Consider the following 23493-nt stretch of genomic DNA (forward strand, 5'->3'; position numbering starts at 1 on the left):
TCCCAGAGGTGCTGGGTCAGACATTCATCTCTGTTTCTGAAAAAGGATAAGGATACCACAGAGTGTGGGACATATCGCCCGATCTCACTGCTAAATGTAAATGCTAAGTTATTGCCAAGGCATTAACATTAACTCTGGAGCCTTGCCTTCTGGATTTCTTTCAGTGTCCCCCCGTGTTCCTGCCCAAATTTTATTCTGAAGGGGCGAGAGACTTATTTCCAATTTTAATTGAGCGGATAAAGGTTCCAAGGACACGGAGGGAGGTCCTTCAGAGGGATAGACAGTTAGGGATTCTGGCTCTGTCAAACTTGTTGTAATGTTACTGGGCGGCCAATGTGAAGAAGGATTTGGGGTGGTGTCGGGACCCGGGGCTCTGGGTTCAGATGGAGTCTGGTGTAGGCAGAGGGACAAGTTTGGGGGCATTGGTAACGGCGTCACATTCATTGGCGCCAGTAAGGTAATTGGCGAACCCAGAGGTGGTTTCCACGTTAAAGATATGGAGGCAACTCCCCCAGCATTTTAAGTTGGGGGCAGCCTCAAGGCTGGCTCCCACTTGTGCTAACCACCTGTTTGAGTCGGCAAGGCTGGATGGCACATTTGGGGCATGGAAAGAGAAAGGACTGGAGAGAGTGAGTGATTTAATGCTGGAAGGGTTTGCCAGCCTGGAGGAATTGAAGGAGAAATTTGGGTTGGCAGGCTCAGATGGGTTTAGGTGCCTTCAGGTACGGAACTTTATGAGGACCATTTTCTCGGAGTTTCTGGTGGTGCCGTCATCATCCTTACTGGAGAGGATTCTCTCCTGTTCGGGGTCGGAGGAGGACAGCATCTCCTGCATGTATGTAAGGATCGCAGGGGAAGAGTTGAGTTCGGTGGAAGGGGTAAAGACTAAATGGGTGGAGGAATTGGGGCCAATACTGGAGGAGGAGGTGTGGAGTGAGGTGCTGGGGAGGGTGAATGCCACGTCAGCGTGTGTGAAAGACTAAGCCTAATACAACTCAACGAATATTCAAGTGCACCTCACTAAGGCCAAGTTTATTCAGGAGGTGGAAGAGAGGTATGAACGCTGTTCGAGAGAGCCCACACACACATGTTTTGCTCCTGTTCTAAATTGGTGGATTTTTGGCATTTTTAAAAAAGTATTCTTATTCAATTTTTTACATTTTAAATATACAATATAACAAAATAAAATAAAACAACAAAAAATCCACCATCGCAGTAACCGAAACCAAATGCCCCCCTCCCCCAGCAGCTGACGGTAACCAACTCTTTAAAGTGTAATATAAAAAGCTCATCTCTAGTGGAACCTCTCACTCACACATCTCAGAATGAACTTCTCCAAACACAAGGGGTGGGATTCTCCAACAATGGGGCTATGTCCCCACGTCAGTGTCAAAACTTGAAGAAAGTCCAGAGTGATTCTCCAATTTGCAGGGGGCTAGCAGGACCCCGGAGCGCTTCTCGCAGTTCTGGCTGCGGATACAGGGCCCTGCACTTCCGGTTGGGAGTCCGTGCATGCACACGACGGCAGTCTGCGGCGGCTGCCCCACGCGCCATGGCGGACTCTCACTGTGGACTATGATGGACGAAGTAGGTCCATCCGAGATCGCACGTGCTCGCGGATCGGTGCCACCCGATCGCTTGCCTGGATGCCTGGGAGGTCCTCCCCCCCCCCCCCCCCCCCCCCGACTGTGAAGGATCCCCCCATCAGGCCGGCCACGTACTGAGTCCGCAGCTGCCACTGGCCGTTCCCGACAGGCAAAAGGTGGTTAGAACCACATCATCGGGAACTCGGCCAGTTGGTCTCGGAGAATCGCTGCGGTGGCCTGTCTCAATGGCCCCCTACCCACGCCACTAGACCACATGCACACATTTCACATCACTGGAGTGGCATCATGCTGGATTTCGGCGTCAACGCCCACTCTCTGATCCCGCGCCGATTGCAATTTCATCCAAGAATTCCATCAAGTCCCTAGCCACACCGAGGCACAGGGCGGAGAAGCTGACCTCCACCCCAACAGGACCCTCCTGCGAGCAATCAGCGAGGCGAAGGCTGGAACATCTGCCCCCGCTCCAGTCTGCAGCTCTGGCAATTCCAACACCCTGAATATGTTCCCCAGGGGATTGGGCTCCAAGTCTAAGTGCAGGATCGACAACAAAGTGCTTAGAAATGACCTCCAAAATTTCTCCAACTTTGGGCAGGACGAGAACATATGTACATGATAGGCTGAGCCCTCGCATACAGTTCACAAATGTCCTCCAGGAGGAGGCAGGAATACCCATGTGATACAGCAGTCTGAGGTCCACCAAGTTCCACCCCTCTGATGAGGTCGCATCTCAACGTCAGCACACAGGGCAGGGCAGGTTCGCTGTTCATGTACCGCCAACAAGTGTGCCAAGCCCGGCCCCACAGGACGTCTGCCAGGGGCATCGAAGACCACGGGACGTGGTAAGCAGCTGACTGCCTCCACTTCAGATGTGCATCCTGGGGACACACTTAGATGTAGCGGTAGAGCAAGGAAGGTTAAGCACGTTGAGGGCACTGGGGAAGGGGTGGGCAGGGGAAGAGAGCGCAGGGGGATAGGTAGGGTGGGGAGGAGAGTGCGGTGGCAGAATCGGGAGAATGGGGCATTGTTGGACACCTTTTACACATTAAAAACCCTTCACCTCAAACAGTATGAAGCCTCTGGCACTTTTGTCCGCAATGCAGCCCAAACTCCGAACCCTTGGCCCATCTCTCCTAGCATTTCCCCCTCCCCGTGGCACTCACCCACCCTCCAGCCTTGCACATGTCCCCAGAGCTGTGTCCCATATCCTGGGGGTTCTGATGTTGGCTGCTATGTGTGTGGTGTTGCCTCTCGCAGTGTTCAAGCACAGTGTTCAATGTGTGATTGAGGATGCTCGGCAATGACTCCCATATGCTACATGGCCCGCCCACCCATGTGTTGTGAGAAGTGCTCACCTAACCATGATTGCCAATTCCTACTTAGCAATAACCTTCAATGGCCAGAGGTCTCGGAAGTCAGTGAGGGTTCTAGGTGGTCAGTGGTGTAGACTGGAAGGGTTAGGGTTGCCCCCGGAATGGGTGCACAAGATCCATGGGTTGGCATGCTGGTGCCACGTCCTGTTCCTCTCCCCCCCCCCCCACAGAGCCTCACTCCCCATCTCCCTTTCACATGGCAGCCCACCCCTGCGGAGCATACTCCCCCTGAGCCAAGGGTCTCCCACCCGCTGCCGAGCACTGCAGAAGCCCTTCCAACAGGTTCACGTTTTTCAAAAGGAGTATTAATCGGTGCCAGCGTGACCACTGAATGATGGGAGGCCGTTGGATATGTGGTCGCTCCCGTTAATTGTATGGAAATAGGGCTTAAGTGAAGCTAATTGGTTTCTCGCCACACTACTGCGAAATCCCGGTTTTGCCTACAGGAGCGGGCCGGTTGCATCGCAAACTGTTTGCTGCCTGGCTTGGTTCTCGTTTTCAGCATCCCCTGCTATTCACCGGCCTTGTTTCGCTTGTGTGAGAGCACAATGAGGCCTGAGAATCACACCCCTAGTCTTTATTAATAGAGACATAGAGTACAGGAGGGAGGTTGTTATGTTGGACTTATATAAGACACCAGTATAAGGGCCCTTTCTGTTGATTCCCTTATTTCCTTTTTCTTTGATTTTGTGGTTATCATTTTTGGTCCATGGATCTTTAATGGAGACACTCTTAATGTCAGGAGGTGAAGTGGGGAACTCAAAAGTTTCAAAATAGTACACTGTGCTATGAAGATTTAGATTTTGAACAGAAGAACTCAGACTTTATGGCCCCGGGATATTGAAGAACATAAGAACATAAGAACATAAGAACTAGGAGCAGGAGTAGGCCATCTGGCCCCTCGAGCCTGCTCCGCCATTCAATTAGATCATGACTGATCTTTTGTGGACTCAGCTCCACTTTCCGGCCCGAACACCATAACCCTTAATCCCTTTATTCTTCAAAAAACTATCTATCTTTACCTTAAAAACATGTAATGAAGGAGCCTCAACTGCTTCACTGGGCAAGGAATTCCATAGATACACAACCCTTTGGGTGAAGAAGTTCCTTCTAAACTCAGTTCTAAATCTACTTCCCCTTATTTTGAGGCTATGCCCCCTAGTTCTGCTGTCACCCGCCAGTGGAAACAACCTGCCCGCATCTATCCTATCTATTCCCTTCATAGAGACATAGAGTACAGGAGGGAGGTTGTTATGTTGGACTTATATAAGACACCAGTATAAGGGCCCTTTCTGTTGATTCCCTTATTTCCTTTTTCTTTGATCTTGTGGTTATCATTTTTGGTCCATGGATCTTTAATGGAGACACCCTTAATGTCAGGAGGTGAAGTGGGGAACTCAAAAGTTTCAAAATAGTACACTGTGCTATTTTGTTAAATTTGTTGGCTGGTTGGCAGGTGGCAGCGATTGGTTCTCGTCAGGTCAGGTATTCAGGAGATCCAGCAGAAAGCTTATGGACTGTGAAAGGGTAAACTGTGTTGCTCTCTCTCACCTTCTCTCAAATATTGGCTGCTTGCTGTTATTGTAAATTTATTGAGAAGCCACTGGAGCCTCGAAGTAGAGACATCTCGCTCTCTCTCTGTGCTCTGCTGCCTGCTGTCTGAAGGCAGAAGTCTCTATACCCCGATGAGTCTACAGTAAAATTCATTACAGACTGAAGGCCAACAATAGGCCTAGACTGAAGAAAAATTTCTAGCTGGAATACATCCATCTGAAACCGAGACTCTTATCTTTTACTTATAGCTTTTTTCACACCCCTCTTTCCCCTCTGTGTTTGTTTGTCTTGTGTGTGTGCCGAGGGTGGGTGAGTTAAAGGGGGGGGGGGGGGGCGAATTAGATAGCAGTTAACCAGTTGTATTTGTTGCCAATTTAATTATAGTTCCTGTTAATATTAAAAGGTTTTAAAAAAAATTTAGAGTACCCAATTCATTTTTTCCAATTAAGGGGCAATTTTGAGTGGCCAATCCACCTAGCCTGCACATCTTTTAGGCTGTGAGGGCAAAACCCACGCAAACATGGGGAAAATGTGCAAACTCCACACGGACAGTAACCCAGAGCTGGGATCGACCCTGGGACCTCGGCACCGTGACGCAGCAGGGCTAACCCACTGCGTCACCGTGCTGTCCTTTAATACGAAAAGTTAATTGTGATTAAATTTACCTACCTGGTGACTGTAGTTATTTTGCAGCCAAAGACTACAGTATTTTTTTAAAATTAAAAGTTAATTTTTACTGTGCTGCGTCTCTGGGTCAAGTGGGGCTGGAATTGACTGCACAGCAGCCCAGGGTGTCAGAACATTAGTTCAACTAATCTCTGGAAGCAGCATTTTAGGAAAGATGCGAAGGTATTGGAGAAAGTGCAGAAAGGATTAACGCGAATTGTTCCTGGGATGAGGTTCTTCAGTTATGAAGATAGATTGGAGAAGTTAGGGCTTCTCAACTCTGTTCCTCCCTCCAAAGATACTGCCAGATTTGCTGAGCATTTCAAACCCTCCTGTTTTTTTAAATTCCCTTTTTTCCCCTCTTCTTGTCTATCATGGTCCAATTATTTCCTGCTCATTCACCTTTCTTGGCCTGTAGAACTCACTTGATCTTCATTCCCTTTGTATAATGCCAGAGCAGATTGACTTGTTCATGCAACTTTACTCCACACTATTTTCTGGCAATGAAAATGGTGAATAAGTTAAATGTCTCTCCAATACGTGTGTCTTAATGGCCTCTTGTGAACTATGCTTTTGCTGTCTAGCACAATTTGATGAGTGCCCAAGCTGAAATCTATCCCACCCAAAGCAAATGTTAGCTGCAATCTTTAAGGTTGGTGCGCCACTTGTTTCTCAACACAGGCTGGTGGTACTGAAACACAGTCACAGTCACATATAATGCTGCTTACTTGTCAGTGAAATTTTAAAGGATTCTGAAAAAGATACCTTTGTCCCCACTCTCTGCTTTCTGCCAGTCAGCCAATCCTCTATCCATGCCAGTACCTCACCCCGAACACATGGCCTCTTATTTTATTTAGCAGCCTCCTGTATATCACCTTGTCAAAGACCTTGTGGAAATCCAAATAGATCACGTCCACTGGCCCTCCCTTGTCTAACTTCCTCATTACCTCCTCAAAGAATTTAACACATTTGTCAGGCATGACCTTCCCTTGAAGAAGCTGTGCTGATTCTGCCCTATTTTACCATGCACTTCCAAGTACTCCGCAATCTCATCCTTAATAATGGACTCTAAAATCTTACCAATGACCTAGGTCAGGCTAACCAGCCTGCAATTTCCATTCTTCTGCCTCCCTCCCTTCTTAAACCGGGGTCTTACATTAGCCATTTTCCTGTCCTCTGGGACCCTCCCTGACTCGAGTGATTGCTGAAAGATCAACACCAATGCTTCGACACTCTCCTCAGCTATTTCCGTCAGAACCCTAGAGTATAGTCAATCCGGTCCAGCTGATTTATCCATTTTCAGACCTTTCGGCTTCCTCAGAACCTTATCCTTAGTGATGGCCACTGAACTCACCTCTGCCCCCTGACTCTCTTGATGTTCTGATAGATAGTCATAGATGTTTACAGCATGGAAACAGCCCTTCGGCCCAGCTTGTCCATGCTGTCCAGTTTCTATCACTAAGCTAGTCCCACTTGTCCGCATTTGGCCCATATCCCTCTATACCCATCCTGCCCATGTAACTGTCTAACTGTTTTTTAAAGGAACAAATTGCCTCTACCACTGCCTCTGCCAGCTCGTTCCAGATGCTCACCACCCTCTGTGTGAAAATATCTCCCCTCTAGTCTCTTTTGTATCTCTCTCCTCTCACCTTAAACCTATGCTCTCTAGTTCTAGACCTCTACCTTTGGGAAAAGGTGTTGACTATCTACCTTATTATGCTCCTCATTATTTTCTCATTATTTTACGGACCTCTATAAGATCACCCCTAAGCCTCATACGCTCCAGGGAAAAAGGTTCCAGCCTATCCAGCCTCTCCTTATAACTCAGACCATCAAATCCTGGTAGCATCCTCGTGAATCACTTCTGCACTCTTTCTAGTTTAACAATATCCTTTCTATAACAGGGTGACCAGATCTGAGCACAGTATTCCATGTGCGGTCTTACCAATGTCTTGTAGAACTTCAACAAGACGTCCCAACTCCTGCATTCAATATTCTGACCAATAAAACCAGGCATGCTGAATGCTTTCTTCACCACCCTGTCCACCTGCGATTCCACCTTCAAGGAGCTATGAACCTCTACTCCAAGGTCTCTTTGTTCTGTAACTCTCCCTTACTCCCTACCATTAACCGAGTTGGTCCTGCCCTGATTTGATCTACCAAAATGCATCACCTCACATTAATCCAAATGAAACTCCACCTACCATTCATTGGCCCACGGGTCCAATTCGTCAAGATCTGGTTGCAATCTTATATAACCTTCTTCACTATGCCACCAATCCTGGTGTCATATGTAAATCTACTAACCATGCCTCCTACATTCTCATCCAAATCATTAATATATGTAACATACACCGATCCCGGAGGCACACCGCTGGTCACAGGCCTCCATTTTGAAAAATAACCCTCCACAACCATCCTTTGGCTTCGGTTGCCAAGCCAATTGTGTATCCAATTGGCCACCTCACCCTGGATTCCGTAAGATTTAACCTTTTGCAACAACCTACCATGCAGTACCTTGTCAAAGGCCTTGCTAAAGTCCATGTGGACAACGTCGACTGCACTGCCCTCATCTACCTTCTTGGTTACCCCTTCAAAACACTCAATCAAATTCGTGAGACAAGACTTTTCCCTTACAAAGCCATGCTGACTTTCCCTAATTAACCCCTGCCTGTCTAAATGCCTGTAGATATTGTCCCTCAGAATAGCTTCTAACAATTTACCCATTTTAGAAGTAAAGCTATCATTCTCCATAGCTGGTATCCCATTGGTGTCTTCCACCCTGAAGACTGATGCAAAGTACCTATTCAGTTCCTCTGACATTTCTTAGTTCCCTATTACTACTTCTCCAGCCTCATTTTCCAGTGGTCCAATGTCCATTTTTGCCACTCTCTTATCTTTTATTGCACACTACAGTATTGATTTCATCCTTTATTAACATAGCCAGGCTTATCCCTACAGCCCTTCTTAAACAAGGGCACAACATTTGCTACCCTCCAATCTTCAGACACCTCTCCTGTGGCTATCGATGATTCAAATATCTCAGCTAGGGGGCCAGCAATTTCCTCCCTAGCCTCCCACAATGCCCTGGGATACATTTGATCAGGTCCCAGAGATTTATCTATCTTGATGCGCTTTAATACCTCCAGCACCTCCTTCTCTGTAATATGTACACTCCTCAAGACATCACTTTTTATTTCCCCAATTTCCCGAACATTTGTGCCTTTCTCAACAGTAAATACTGACGAGAAATATTCATTTAGGACCTCTCCCATCCCTTGTGGATCTGCTCATAATGACCTTTTTTATCTTTAAGAGGCTTTCCCTAGTCACCCTTTATGTATTTGTAAAAGCTCTTTGGATTTTCCTTTGCCTTATCTGCCAAGACAATCTCATGTACCCTTTTTGCCCTCCTGATTTCTCTCTTGACTCTACTCCGACAAGCCCTATATTCTTCAAGGGATCCCAACTGCCTATGCATGTCATATGCCTCCTACTTCCTTTTGACCATGGTCTCAGTATCCCGAATCATCCAGCGTTCCTTCCTTCTACCAGCCTTACCCTTCACTCTAAGAGGAATATGCTCACCCTGAACCCTAGTTAACACCTTTTTGAAAGACTCCCACTTACCAGCTGTCCCCTTGTCTGCAAACAGGCACCCCCAATCAACTTTTGAATGTTCTCGCCTAATACCCTCAAAATTGGCCTTGCTCCAATTTAGACTTTTAACTTTTGGGCCAGAACTATCCTTCTCCATAACTGGTATCCCATTGGTGTTGTTCCACCCTGAAGACTGATGCAAAGTACCTATTCAGTACCTCTGACATTTCTTAGTTCCCCATTACTACTTCTCCAGCCTCATTTTCCAGTGGTCCAATGTCCATTTTTGCCACTCTCTTATCTTTTATTGCACACTACAGTACTGATTTCATCCTTTATTAACATAGCTACCCCATATCCTTTGCCTTCCTTTCTATCCTTTCAAAATGTCAAATACCCTTGAACATTCAATTTCCAGTCTTGTTCACTTTGCAATCACATCTCTGTAATAGTTATATCATATCATAGCCATTTATTTCTAATTGCACCTATCTGTCGCAATCCAGTTATCATTACCGCGCACTGTCGCCTTGTCCTTCTTTCTCATTAACTTTCTAAATTTCCCCTCACCTGAATAATCCCCCACCCCCCCCCCCCCGCACATCCCCACAATTTTAGTTTAAAGCTTTCTTTACAGCCTTAGTTATTCAATTCTCCAGGATAATGGTCCCAGTGTTAATAAGTGAACTCAATAGATCAGCTCCCTGCCCTACTTTCTCTTTATGAGACATCTCCATGTTAAAAATTCAAGAACGAAAATGGACTGAGCAAAAGTCATTAAATGCATCTCTACAATATCATTATGGTGCATAATCCTTGCTTGTCTAGCTTCTTGAACTCACTGCAGCATCTGATACATTGAGCATGGCATCTTCCTCGACTGGCTGTCTTTCATTCTCAGACTCTGCAGAATTACCCTTATATAATTCTCATCCTGCTTAATTTAAAAGATCAGTCTATCTCTTTTTTCTCCATCTTTCCTCAGTTCTGATTGACGTGAAACTCTGTTACCCTCCACAGATAACGTCTTACTTGCTGAGTACTTCCAGCTCTTTTTGGTTTTATATCGGATTTCCAGAATCTGTAGTAATTTGCTTTTCTACCTTTTCTTTCCTCTGCACCTTCACCTCTGAAGTATGCCACATATCCACTCCGTTCCCTTCACCTATGCTCTGAATCTTGATAACTTTATTCAAAATGTTCTTATATTTTCTTTTATTTCCTTTTCTTTTCATGTACTTAATGATCTGTTGAACTGCTTGCAGAAAAATACTTTTCACTGGACCTTGGAACACGTGACAATAAACAAATCCAATCCAAAATAAATCGGTAATTTGTAGCTTTACTCCTCCACCCGAATTCAACCTAAGACACTTTCACTTCATTCAACCCAAGACATTTCCAGGCTGTCACTCTGCCTGTTTGCCATCAGGTCTTGTAGTTGGTGTAAGTTCCTTCTTCTATACTTCAGGAATTCAGACTTAATAAAATCTGCCCCCTTGCCACGAACAGCATCCCCCTAACCACTTGTTTAGGCTATACAAATTCATACCCTAGAGTGCACAGAGTGCAGAAGGAGGCCATTTGGCCCATCGAGTATGCACCGACCCTCTGAAAGTGCATTTAATCAAAGCCCACTTCCCCACTCTATCCCAATAAACCCTTAACCTAACCTACATATCCCTGAACACTAAGGGACAACTCAGCACGGTCAATCCACTTAACCTGCATATCTTTGGATGGTGGGAGGAAACCGGAGTACCCGGAGGAAATCCACGCAGACATGGGGAAAACGTGCAAATGCCACACAGACAGAGACCCAAGGTCGAAATTGAGCCCGGGTCCCTGGCACTGAGGCAGCAGTGCTAACCATTCATGTGCAACCAGAGCATTATATTTGATCATGAGCAGTGTTTCATATCTCCAATATCATTTCAACAAAAATGCCCATCTCCACACCGACCTAAGACCCCTGCTACTGAAAACATTACCCACACCTGGGTTAGGTAAAAAATCAATGACATCAATGGTCCTTCCCCAAGCATTCTCCCCTGGCTTGGGCTCTTTTCTCCTTTCTATTCCTTTATAAAGCACTTTAGAAAACTGATACGTTAAATGTGCTGTAGTAAAGTAGTGCTGTTTATTTTGCATAAATCAAATGAAAAGTAATGCACTCACCACATGAAGAATCTTATTTTCAGTTTCATAGACAGTGCAGTCCTGCCAAGAAAAAAAAAACACGCGTGGTGTTAAGAGAGGCAAGATTACTGATTAGTTAAATTCTGGTCTGAAAATACAATAAAAATACCAGATTTTTATCCAATTCCTAGAATCACAGAATGGGTACATTACAGAATGAGGCCAATTGGCCTGTTGTCTTCATGCTGGCTCCCTGCTAGATATTTCATCTCATCCTTGAAATGTTTTGGCATCAGCATTGAGAAATTACATTTTTCATTTAATTGAGCAAAAATTGCAGGTCACCCCGTAGTCACAGGAACGAAGTACAGAATTGTTGACAATTAGACAGTTGCTTAAATCATAGTGCTGACACTGGATTTGACCTCCCCCGAGGGTCAGTTTAGCCCAGATCACTTAAGGTAAACAATAAATCACAGTTTTAGATCAGCTGAAGAACAGCACTTGCATCATCAATATTTTGACCTATGTTTTGGTGAAATGGGCAGCATGGTCGCACAGTGGTTAGCACTGTTGCTTCACTGTGCCAGGGTCCCAGATTCAATTCCTGGCTTGGGTCACTGTGTGTGCGGAGTCTGCAAGTTCTCCCTGTGTCTGCGTGGGTATCCTCTGGGTGCTCCGGCTTCCTCCCACGAGTCCCGAAAGACGTGCTGTTCGTTAATTTGGACCATCTGAATTCTTCCTCCGTGTACCTGAACAGGTGCTGGAATGTGGCGACTATGGGCTTTTCACAGTAACTTCATTGCAGTGTTAATGCAATCATAGTTGTGACAATAAAGATTATTATTACAAAATGTTTAGTGGATTATGGATAAGAGAGGTCAAAGAAAACAAAACAATAGCTTCAGTTTGGAACTCGCATTCAACTGAGCCAAGTTTAAAAAACAGTGAAGATCTGCCATAACAACTATCAATTGTGGACTTCCGGTTGCGGCTATGCGGACCTAAGTCGCACGTTCGGCAGCTCACGCTAGAAACGGTCTTTTGGGCTCTTTTTAGGATCCCTAACGGTACTTTTTTGATGATTCCCAGTGTGGGAAGGGGACAACAATATTCCCCTGGCACTGTATGGATTAGACCAGGAGTGGAGCGATGAAAAAAGTGGAATTGGAGCAGAGAAAGGTGCGAGGGAGGAAGACCAAGATGGCGGCGGGTGGAGACCAGGCAGCGTGGGCGAAGTGGTCACAGGAGCAGCAGGAGTTTCTCCAGCGTTGCTTCACGGAGCTAAAGACAGAGCTGCTGGAGCCGATGAAGGCGTCAATTGACAGGCTCCTTGAGACCCAGATGGCCCAAGGGGCGGCAATCCGGGAGGTCCAGCAAAAGGTCTCGGAGAATGAGGACGAGATCTTGGGCCTAGCGGTGAAGGTGGAGGCGCACGAGGCGGTCCATAAGAAATGGCAAGCGAAGCTCAAGGACATGGAGAACCGGTCGAGGAGAAAGAATCTGCGGATTCTGGGCCTCCCGGAGGGGCTGGAAGTATTGGATGTTGGCCCCTACGTGGTCACTATGCTGAACACGCTGATGGGCGGGGGGGGCCTTCCAGGGGCCCCTGGAGCTGGAGGGGGCTTATCGAGTGCTGGCGAGGAGGCCCAAGCCCAGCGAGCTGCCGCGGGCGGTGCTGGTGCGGTTCCACCGGTTCGCGGACAGAGAATGTGTCTTAAGGTGGGCCAAGAAAGAGCAGAGCAGCAGGTGGGAGAACGCAGAGGTCCGGATTTATCAGGACTGGAGCGCGGAGGTGGCTAAGAAGCGGGCCGGGTACAATTGGGCTAAGGTGGAGAGGGGTGAAGTTCAGCATGTTGCAGCCGGCACGACTGTGGGTCGCCTACAGCGACCATCACCATTATTTCGAGATGCCCAGGCCGGGGGAATTGGGACTGGGCCTGGAAAGGGAGCTTCGCCAGAGGCGGTGGGGTCGGGTGGGTGGAAAGCCTGGGCTTTTTTCCCACGCTAGGGGTGGAAAGGGGCGGGGCCGGTGCTGGAAAGCGTGTGCTTTTTCCCGCACTGAGAGTGGAGGGGGGTAGGGTTGGGGAGGTGGGGAGAGCCCGTTGATGGACAGGAGGGGGGAGGGAAGATTCCCACACAGGGGGGGTCGTCGGAGCGGCAGGAGTCGACTGACTCACGGGAGTGCAATGGGGGGAGGCCGGTCAAATGGGCCAATGTGTTCGCGCACCTGAAGGGGCTGAAGGCAGATGTGGTCATGCTCCAGGAAACGCATCTGCGGGTGGCAGATCAAGTAAGGCTGAGAAAGGGGTCGGTAGGGCAGGTGTTCCATTTGGGGCTGGATGCAAAAAATCAGGAGGTGGCAATTTTGGTGGGGAAGCGGGTGTCGTTTGAGGCGTTGAGCATCATGGCAGACAATGGAGTTAGGTATGTGATGGTGAGTGGTAAGCTGCAGGGGGTGCGGCTGGTTTTGGTAAATGTATACACCCCGAATTGGGACGATGGGGGGTTTTTGCGGCACATAGAACATAGAACCGTACAGCACAGAACAGGCCCATGTTGGGCCGGATCCCGGACTTGGAGACAGGGGGCTTGATAACGGGAGGGGACTTCAACGCGGTGCTGGATCCAGCATTGGATCGCTCTAGGTCTAGGACGGGCAGGAGGCCGGCGGCGGCCAAGGTGCTGAGGGGGTTTATGGACCAAATGGGAGGAGTGGATCCGTGGAGGTTTGTGAGGCCGAGGGCCAGGGAATTCTCATTCTTCTCCCATGTTCATAAGGCCTACTCTCGGATTGACTTTTTTGTAATGAGCAGGGCGCTGATTTCGAGGGTGGAGGACACGGAGTATTCGGCAATAGCCATCTCTGACCATGCCCCGCATTGGGTGGGCCTCGAACTGGGGGAGGAGAGGGACCAGCGTCCGCTGTGGTGCTTGGAGGTGGGGTTGTTGGTGGACGAGGAGGTGTGCGGGCGGGTCCGGGGATATATAGAGAGGTACCTGGAGGCCAATGATAACAGGGAGGTGAAGGTAGGGGTGGTCTGGGAGGCGCTGAAGGCGGTGGTCAGCGGGGAGCTAATCTCCATTAGGGTCCACAAAGAGGGGAAGGAGAGGAGAGAGAGGGAGAGGCTAGTGGGGGAGATGGTAAGGGTGGACAGGAGGTACTCAGAGGCCCCTGAGGAGGGATTACTTAAGGAGTGGCATAGCCTCCAGGCCGAGTCTGACCTGTTGACCACCAGGAAGGCGGAGGTGCAGGGGAGGAAGGCGCAAAGGGCGGTGTACGAGTACGGAGAGAAGGCTAGCCGGATGCTGGCACACCAGCTTCGGAAGTGGGAGACAACGAGGGAGATCGGGGGGGGCTGAGGGAGAGAGGGGGGAGCACGGTGCGAGGTGCGGTGGGTATTAATCGTGTCGTCAGGGACTTCTACGAGCGACTGTATCGATCTGAGCCCCCATCGGAGGAGGGGAGGATGCGCCGGGGTCTGGACCGGCTGAGGTTCCTGAAGGTAGAGGAGGGGCAGGTGGCAGGGCTGGGGGCGCCGGTTGGGTTGGAGGAACTGGCCAAAGGACTAGGGAGTATGCCGGTGGGGAAGGGACCGGGGCCAGATGAGTTCCCGGTGGAATTCTATAGGAAGTACGTGGACCTATTGGGCCCGCTGCTGGTAAGGACTTTCAACGAGGCAAGGGAGGAGGGGGTCCTGCCCCCGACGATGTCTAGGGTGCTGATCTCTCTAATTCTGAAGCGGGTCAAGGACCCCTTACAGTGTGGGTCTTATGGACCGATTTCGCTCCTTAATGTGGATGCGCAACTTCTAGCAAAGATATTGGCCATGAGATTGAGGACTGTGTCCCGGGGGTCACACATCAGACGGGTTTTGTGAAGGGGAGGCAGTTGAATACCAACATACGTAGGCTCCTGAATGTAATTATGATGCCGGCGGTGGAGGGGGAGGCGGAGATAGTGGCGGCTATGGACGCGGAGAAGGCTTTTGATAGGGTGGAGTGGGGGTACCTGTGGGTGGTGTTGAGGAGGTTTGGGTTCGGGGAGGGATTCGTCAGCTGGGTGAGGCTGCTGTATGAGGCCCCGATGGCGAGTGTGGCCACGAACAGGAGGAGGTCAGAATATTTCCGGCTACATCGAGGAACGAGGCAGGGGTGTCCTCTATCCCCCCTGCTCTTTGCGCTGGCGATTGAGCCTTTGGCCATGGCTTTGAGGGAGTCTAGGAACTGGAGGGAGCTGGTACAGGGGGGGGGGGGGGAACACCGGGTATCGTTGTATGCAGACGGTCTGCTATTGTATGTGGTGGACCCGGTGGGGGGAATGCCGGAGGTGATGAGGATCCTTAGGGAGTTTGGGGATTTCTCCGGGTATAAGCTCAATTTAGGGAAGAGCGATCTGTTCGTGGTGCACCCGGGAGATCAGGAGAGGGGGATTGGTGAGCTTCCGCTAAAAAGGGCAGAGAGGAGTTTTAGATACCTGGGAGTGCAGGTGGCTAGAAGCTGGGGGGCCCTGCATAAGCTCAACTTAACGAAGCTGGTGGAGCAAATGGAGGAGGAGTTCAAAAGGTGGGATATGCTGCCGCTCTCCCTGGCGGGTAGGGTGCAGTCGGTTAAAATGATGGTGTTCCCGAGGTTTTTGTTTTTGTTTCAATGCTTCCCCATCCTGATCCCTAAGGCCTTCTTTAAGCGGGTTAACAAGAGCATTATGGGGTTTGTGTGGGCGAAGAAGACCCCAAGGGTGAGAAGGGTGTTTCTGGAGCGGAGTTGCCTAACCTCTGCGAGTACTATGCTGCGATGGTACGCAAGTGGGTAATGGAGGGGGAGGGGGCGGCATTGAAGAGGTTGGAGATGTCGTCCTGTGTGGGCACGATCCTGGGGGCGCTGGTGACGGCACCGCTGCCGCTCCCTCCGACGAGGTACACTACGAGCCCGACGGTGGCGGCGACCCTCAAAATCTGGGGGCAATGGGGACGTCACAGGGGGGAGGTGTGGTCCCCGATACGGGAGAACCATTGGTTTGTCCTGGGGAAAATGGATGGGGGGTTGCAGAGCTGGTACAGGGCAGGTATTAGGAGGATGGGGGACCTGTTCATTGACGGGAAGTTTGCGAGTCTTGGGGAGCTGGAGGAGAAGTTCGGACTCCCCCCTGGAAATGCCTTCAGGTACATGCAGGTAAGGGCGTTCGTTAGGCGTCAGGTGGTGGAGTTTCCGCTGCTGCCGGCATGCAGGGTCCAGGACAGGGTGCTTTCGGGGGTGTGGGTTGGAGAGGGTAGGATCTCGGCAATTTATCAGGTGATGCAGGAGGAGGAGGAGGCTTCGGCGGAGGAGCTAAAAGGTAAGTGGGAGGAGAAGCTGGGGGAAGAGATCGACGAGGGTACGTGTGCGGATGCCCTGGGAAGGGTAAACTCTTCCTCCTCTTGCGCGAGGCTCAGCCTGATACAATTTAAGGTGCAGCACATGACCGGGGCAAGGCTGAGCCGGTTTTTTGGGAGTGAGGACAGATGCGTGAGGTGTTCGGGGAGTCCAGCAAACCACACCCACATGTTCTGGGCATGCCCAGTTTGGAGGAGTTCTGGAGGGGCGTAGTGAGGACGGTGTCAAGGGTAGTGAATTCCAGGGTTAAGCGAAGCTGGGGGCTCGCAATATTGGGGTTGCAGAGGAGCTGGGAGTGCAGGAGGCGAAAGAGGCCGCTATTCTGGCCTTTGCATCCCTGGTAGCCCGGCGAAGGATTCTGCTTCAGTGGAAGGATGCGAGGCCCCCAAGCGTGGAATCCTGGATTAACGACATGGCAGAGTTTATTAAATTGGAGGTGGTGAAATTTGCCTTAAAAGGGATCTGTGCAAGGGTTCTTCAGGCGGTGGTAGCCGTTCCTAGACTTCCTGGCGGAGCGTTAGGAGATGGTCAGCAGCAGCAGCAGCAACCCGGGGGGGGGGGGGGGGGGGGGGGGGGGGGGGGGGGGGGGGGGGGGAAGGGTAGGAGGGGGTATGTCGTGTTTGGTTGGGGGTTTACTATTGTTTACTGGTTAACGTTTATATGTTTACTTATGCACTTCTGTTCTTGTTGTTTTATTATCTGTGTGAAGGAGGGGGGGGGGGGGTTCTACTTTTCCTTTCTGTTATTTATAATATGTGAAAAGTTTGAATAAAAATTATTTTGATAAAAACTATCAATTGTGAATAATAATGGTAATTATATAGAGAATCCACACTGGGGACATATGGTTGTTGCTAAGTAAACTGGTGAATGGTACAGACACTGCTACCATGGGTTTCTGTGAGTGCGCTGAGCAACGGTGGCTTTAATAATGATTTATTTTGTACTCAACACTGATCCAGATTGCATTCTGTTTTACAAGACAGACAGGACACAATTTTCTTGAGCATGACATTTTAGTGCATTTTACTTTGAAGCTATTTTTAGCAGGATTTAATTGAATCTAGATGGTTAAAAGCTACAGCAAGAGACGTTGAGACAATATTTGCTACATTCTTGCAGCTTACAGGAACTGCAGCTGTAAAGACATCTGAAGCATTTACAATAGTTGCACCAACAATTTTCCGTTTATATAAGGTTGTGCAATAGGAGTACAAAAATGTAATTCATTAAATTTCAGTCTAAAGAAATGGAGTTCAAAAACTTCTTATGGAATCAGTACAGGTCCTTTAAAGGATGAAATATTTTGGATTCCAAGGATATAACTCACTACATATGAAATAAAAATGGATTGTGAAATGGAAGGTGATAGCGGAGAATGATTTTCAGGAAATAATCTCAAGAATTTACTCCCAGAATATTAACTGCTAACTTGACACAATTCATGATGAAAAATTTTGAGAAGGGAGGATAGATGCTTCAATTAGTTTTAGCCATTATATACGCATAAAAGTTAAGGTCACCAATCAGAAAAACATGCTGATATCTGTTTTCTTGGATACCCAACAAATTAGCACCCCATCCATTGTTTTTGGGTTATAGAGTCATAGAGGTTTACAGTATGGAAACAGGCCCTTCGGCCTTTGCAAAACGATGGCGTCAATCCCGCCCCCCCCGTGCCCCGAATTCTCTGCCACCCGAGATTTGGCGGGGGCGGGAATCGCGCCATGCCGGTCGGCGGGCCCTCCGCGGCGATTCTCCGGCCTGCAATGGGCCAAAGTCCTGCCGCTGACAAGCCTCTCCCGCCGGCAGGAATCAAAACACCTACCTGACCGGCGGGATTGGCGGCGCGGCCGGGCGCCGGGGTCCTGGGTGGGCGCGGGGCAATCTGACCCCGAGGGGTGCCCCCATGGTGGCCTGGACCGCGATCAGGGCCCACCGATCGGCGGGCGGGCCTGTGCCGTGGGGGCACTCTTTTTCTTCCACCTTCGTCATCGTCTTCACCATGGCGGAGGCAGAAGAGACCCCCTCCCCAGCGCATGCGCCGGGATGACGTCAGCTCCGGCGCATGCACGGACATACGCCGGCCGGCCGAAGTCCTTTCTGCCCCGGCTGGCGTGGCACGAAAGGCCATTCATGCCAGCTGGCGGAGCGTGAACCACTCTGGCGCGGGCCTAGCACCCCAATGTGAGGGCTTGGCCCCTAAAGGTGCGGAGACTTCCGCACCTTTGGGGCGGCCCGACGCCGGAATGGTTCACGCCACTCCAGCACGCCGGGACCCCCCGCCCCGCCGGGTAGGGGAGAATCCCGGCCCCTGTTTCAAGTCAAACAATGATAATAGGACCACTGGACATAGATTCAATCTAGCAAAAGAAAAATTTAGAACTACTGTCAGGGAATCCATCCTTATACAAGATGTGGAACAGAATGCATTTTCATCAAGCAAAATGGAGACTATAGGCTGGGTTCTCCTGCCCAGCCTGCCACGGGCATAATGCCGACAATGGAAAAATCCTTTGACCTCGGGCAGGATTCTACGGTCACGGGTCGCCCGAAAGCTCTGGAATATTTACCATGAAACCATTGTCTATGATTTAAAAAACAGATGAAATAAATGGGCTTATGTTGGTAGCATGAGTTGTATCAATGTCAAGACTCATTATGAGGGTGACTTTATGAAATGTCCCAACAGTACAGATGCTGTTATGATACAGTAACTTTGAATCAACACTATTGGTTTCAAATCTGCAAAATACATTTAATCCCTAGTTAGTTTTTTTCCTTGTCTCTCTCTCGTTCTGCTAACTTTGTAAATCACTTAAGTTAGGCTATCAGTTTATAGCTGACTTGAGTGAATATTGGACATGTAATAAAAATCCAATCAGTTTTCACAGTATCCCACGGTGAACAAATACTCTGGTGACTTTTTAAGCTGCTTATCAATTGGCTTCCCTCCTCTTTTGATTGGAATATTATTTTCTGACGTGCAGTTCCAAATACACTGACTAGCCTTATGCAGTCAGCCGTGTACTGCATGTTCATTCTCCACCAGCAAAGCTTGCAGACAGACATAAGCAATGAAATAATACTTGCACATATAAAGCAAGAAAATCTTAATACATTACCAGGTCCAAAAAGAAAGCAAGAAACACTGGGAGCTTTTGATGTGGAGCTGAGTGAGAATGAAGAAGCTGACCTGATATTCACCGTCATTTGTTCGTCATTGCATACAATGCACAATATATTAAAGCAGTTGAAATCCTGATAGCCTGGATTCTGAACCTATAATTCAGATTGAAACACCGCATCACTGAAATACTTAGCTGAATAACCAGATCAAGGTGAGAAAAGCCACCCAAGTTGCTCTCCGTATCTGTCGTACAGATAATTTTGAATGAAAGGCCCTTACATGGAGACTGAGAAAAACAACAGCGCAGAAACAAACTCTAAGTTTGCCCTTGTATGATGAGAATACACATTGGGAAATTCAAATGTGGACCACAAATCAGACATGCTGCTTGTTATGTTGCACATAGGAGTGTTAAGTGATTATATCTCTCAAGCTCTTCCTATTTTCCATCTGTCGACTTAGTTTAATTCAGGATTCCAGCCACACTGGAAACAAACAACCTGTCTAGAATGCTAAAGTCATACAAAGTAATACTTGGTTTGAAAAGAAAGCTCACGTGGTGTCAGATCAAACTTTGGTACTAAGCTGCCCTCAGAGAAATAAAGTTGAAAGATAACTTTGGTTAGAGGAAAATCTGGCCTCAGCTGATGAGAGAAACTATTCACACAGCTGAAATGGATTCCTACTACATACGTACTTTACCTCAGAAGCAGGTGGGGGTTATAATGGAATGATTCACAATTTAATCTGCACGAGAAGGTGCCTGGTGTAGTATTAGGGTTTGTAATGTGTGGGACTGTGTAAATAGCACCACCATAATGATGAGGTAAGAGAACAATGACGAAGAGGAAAGAGAGAATGTTCATTACTTCAGTAGTGAACACCTAGTCATAGATAGCTGTACATGGTGCAGTTGTACAAAATAAACCAGTTAGTGTCTAAACATACCAACTCTCAGTAATCATTCCAGAGTTAGGCAAACCAACATAAAGCACTCAGGTTTCTAGATCTAGTGCAGGAGAATTAAAATACATATATTCACACAGCATTTACGTCAATGAAACATCTTCACACACTACAAGATGACCCAGATTTTCTGGCCCTTCCTGCTGGAGGGATCTTCCAGTGCTCCAAAGGGAGCCCCCTGCGTGGATTTCATGGTTGTGTGGCCGGCAGGTAATGCAAATGGGCCAATAACTTTGAAGGGACCAGAAGATCCCGCTGGCAGCCAATGGTGAGTCACCTCAGCCGCCGAAACACCCGTGAAGGATGAGCGGAAAATACCAGCCGATTAATGTTTGTCAAGTGTTATAAGTGTTCTTATAGTTCCTTAAACTGATCACTGCCAAAAAGGTCAGAGGGAGAATCTGAGAACTTAAATTTGGGAAATGTGTGGTTAAAAATAAGGGTCCAATCAAATCAGAGATCCAGAGGGCAGCACATGGCACAGTGGCTAGCACTGCTGCCTCAAGGCATCGAGGTCCCGGGTTCGATCCCGGCTCTGGGTCACTGTCTATGTGGAGTTTGCACATTCTCCCCATGTGTGCATGGGTTTCACCCACACAACCCAAAAGATGTGCAGGGTAGTTGGATTGGCCACACTAAATCGCCCCTTCATTGGAAAATATGAATTGGGTACTCTAAATTTTAAAAAAATCAGAGATCCATTTACTGTACCATCGGATCTGAAACGATAATGTTGATGAAGCACATATAGAAAAACAGTAATACAGAAAGAAATTCTCAAGGACAGATTTGTCAAGCGGTCATCAAAACAAACAGAAAACATTCAAAAGAAATACAAGTGGAAAAGCTACAACCAGAATTTGTTGTAAAAATATCAACAGAACCGAAAATAGGCAGACATCAATGTGGCTAAGTAGAACGGGAAACATACAAGGGAGAAAGTGGTTTTTCAAACAACAGAAAAACTGGTGATGGGGAGGTTACATTAAAATAATTTTTAAAACGCAAAAGGAACAAACTTCAAAAACACTGATATAATAAGTAGATATTTAAAGTAATCATAGCTGACTAGACATTTTAAAAAATTCTATACAGAAAACGCTATGAAGGATTTGCCCAGATGAGGCCTCAGATTTCAAGAAATTAAATGAAAAATGACAGAATTGGCTATTAAAAGGTTTCAAACCAAATATTACCAGAGGTCCAGTTCCTTGTTTGTGCACCTATTGAGAATTGGTGCACAAACTAACATTTTGCAATGCATGTGCAGTAATGGCTAATTCCAGTTTGTGTTCTTCAGTGAACTAATGCTCTCAGTCCAGAATTCCATGAATGTAAGAAAAGTGAACATTAATAGGGAAAGCATGCATAAAAATAAACTTGTGAACGCCAACGTAACAGTCAGTGGCGTAAATGTATATATTGATGAAGGAAACTTTGGCACCTTACAGCTAACCTGGCGACAACCAATGAGCCAGAGCCACAGAACAGACACAGTGCCTGGTCCGACTTAAAATCCACCATATTCAGTACCTGCGAGGTGGTGCTCGGGTTCTCGACCAGGAAACACCAAGACTAGTTCAAAGAAAATGATCAGAAGATCCAGGATCTCCTTGACCTCAAGCCCAAGGTCTTCCTCAACTGGGCAGCTACACCAAAACTCGAGTGAGCGGAAACAAGCTTACAGACAACTGAAGGCCGAGGTGCAACAAAGGACCCGTAACCTAAAGAACAGATGGTGGATGGAAAGAGCCCAGGTGACTCATCAACTTGCTGACATCCACATTGCGCACAGCTTCTTCAGCACACTCAAAACCATCCACGGTCCACGTACTCGGGGAGCCCACCGCACTGAGAGCCAAAAACAGAGGCGCGCTCATCAAATACAGAGACAGTAAACACCCACTGGAGAGAGCACTTTGAGGATCTCCTGAACCAAGACACAGCCTTCACAACAAGCGTCCTTGACACCATCCGACAACACGCTTCCCGCCACCATCTCAGCCATGAGGTCGAAAAAAGCTTCTGACAGCTGAAGAACAACAAGGCCTCTGGCGCAGATGGAATCCCCGCAGAAGTACTAAAATGTGATAGAAATGTACTCTTAGCAAGAATGCAGCAACCTCATCACCCTTGTCTGGAAGGAAGAGGGCATGCCGGATGATCTCAGAGATGTCCTCATTGTGACCGTCTTCAAGAAAGGAGACAGGTACGACTGCAGAAATTACAGAGGGATTTCCCTACTCTCCACCACGAGTCAGATCATCACGAGAATACTCCTCAACCACCTTCTTCCAGTGGCTGAATAGCTCCTCCCCAAACCTCGCACGTCAAGAAGCTCAATGGACATGACCTTCAGCGCGTGACAAATCCACAGAAAGTGCATTGAGCAGCATCAACCTCTGTACATGGTCTTCTTCACTCTCGCAAAAGTCTTTGACTCTGTCAGCCGTGAGGGACTGTGGAGCATCCTCCTCAAATTTGGCTGCCCGCAGAAATTCTCCAATGCGCCAGTGCAGTTCAGCGCCTGAGGAACAGAATGTTTGAAGACCGAGACCTCAAACCCAGCACCAAGCTCATGATCTAGAGAACAGCCATAGACCCCGGACCTCTGTATGTATTAGACAATGTACAGCAGACACATCAAATCTTTTTAAGATATCACCAATGCTGCCTCTGCAAAATCCTGCAAATCCACTGGCAGGATAGGCATACCTATGTGAGCGCCCTCGTCCAGGCCATTATCCCCAGTATATTGAGGCACCAGTCACGCTCAACCAGCCGTGATGTGCGGGCCATGTTCCTCGCATGCCCAACACATGACACCCAAAACAAATGCTCTACCCCAAGCTCTGCAATGGCAACCGATCATTAGGAGGGCAGAGGAAACGCTACAAGGATGCTTTGAAAGCCTCTCTAAATAAATGCAACCTCCCCACTGACACTTGCAAATTACTTGCCTTAGATCGTACAAGCTGGAGAAAAAGCATACGCAAAGGCGCAATCACCTTGAGCGGCAGCCAAGCATAAACAGTGGAAAGGGAGCGCAGAATCCACAGCATCCCACCTACCCACCTCATCAAGCACC

The 23493-nt window shown here is 48.2% G+C and overlaps 1 protein-coding gene across 1 annotated transcript in view; it reads right to left on the bottom strand.

Annotated features, from left to right (window-relative positions):
* The window catches only part of cnksr2a (connector enhancer of kinase suppressor of Ras 2a), a 709037-nt gene that overhangs the window by 394965 nt on the left and 290579 nt on the right, over positions 1-23493 (bottom strand). The window contains exon 5 of the mRNA XM_038802429.1: positions 10976-11017. Coding sequence (XP_038658357.1) covers positions 10976-11017 — 42 coding nt within the window. The remainder of the gene's footprint in view (positions 1-10975; positions 11018-23493) is intronic.

The sequence above is a fragment of the Scyliorhinus canicula genome, chromosome 7 (assembly GCF_902713615.1).
Source record: "Scyliorhinus canicula chromosome 7, sScyCan1.1, whole genome shotgun sequence".
Taxonomy (NCBI): Eukaryota; Metazoa; Chordata; class Chondrichthyes; order Carcharhiniformes; family Scyliorhinidae; genus Scyliorhinus; species Scyliorhinus canicula.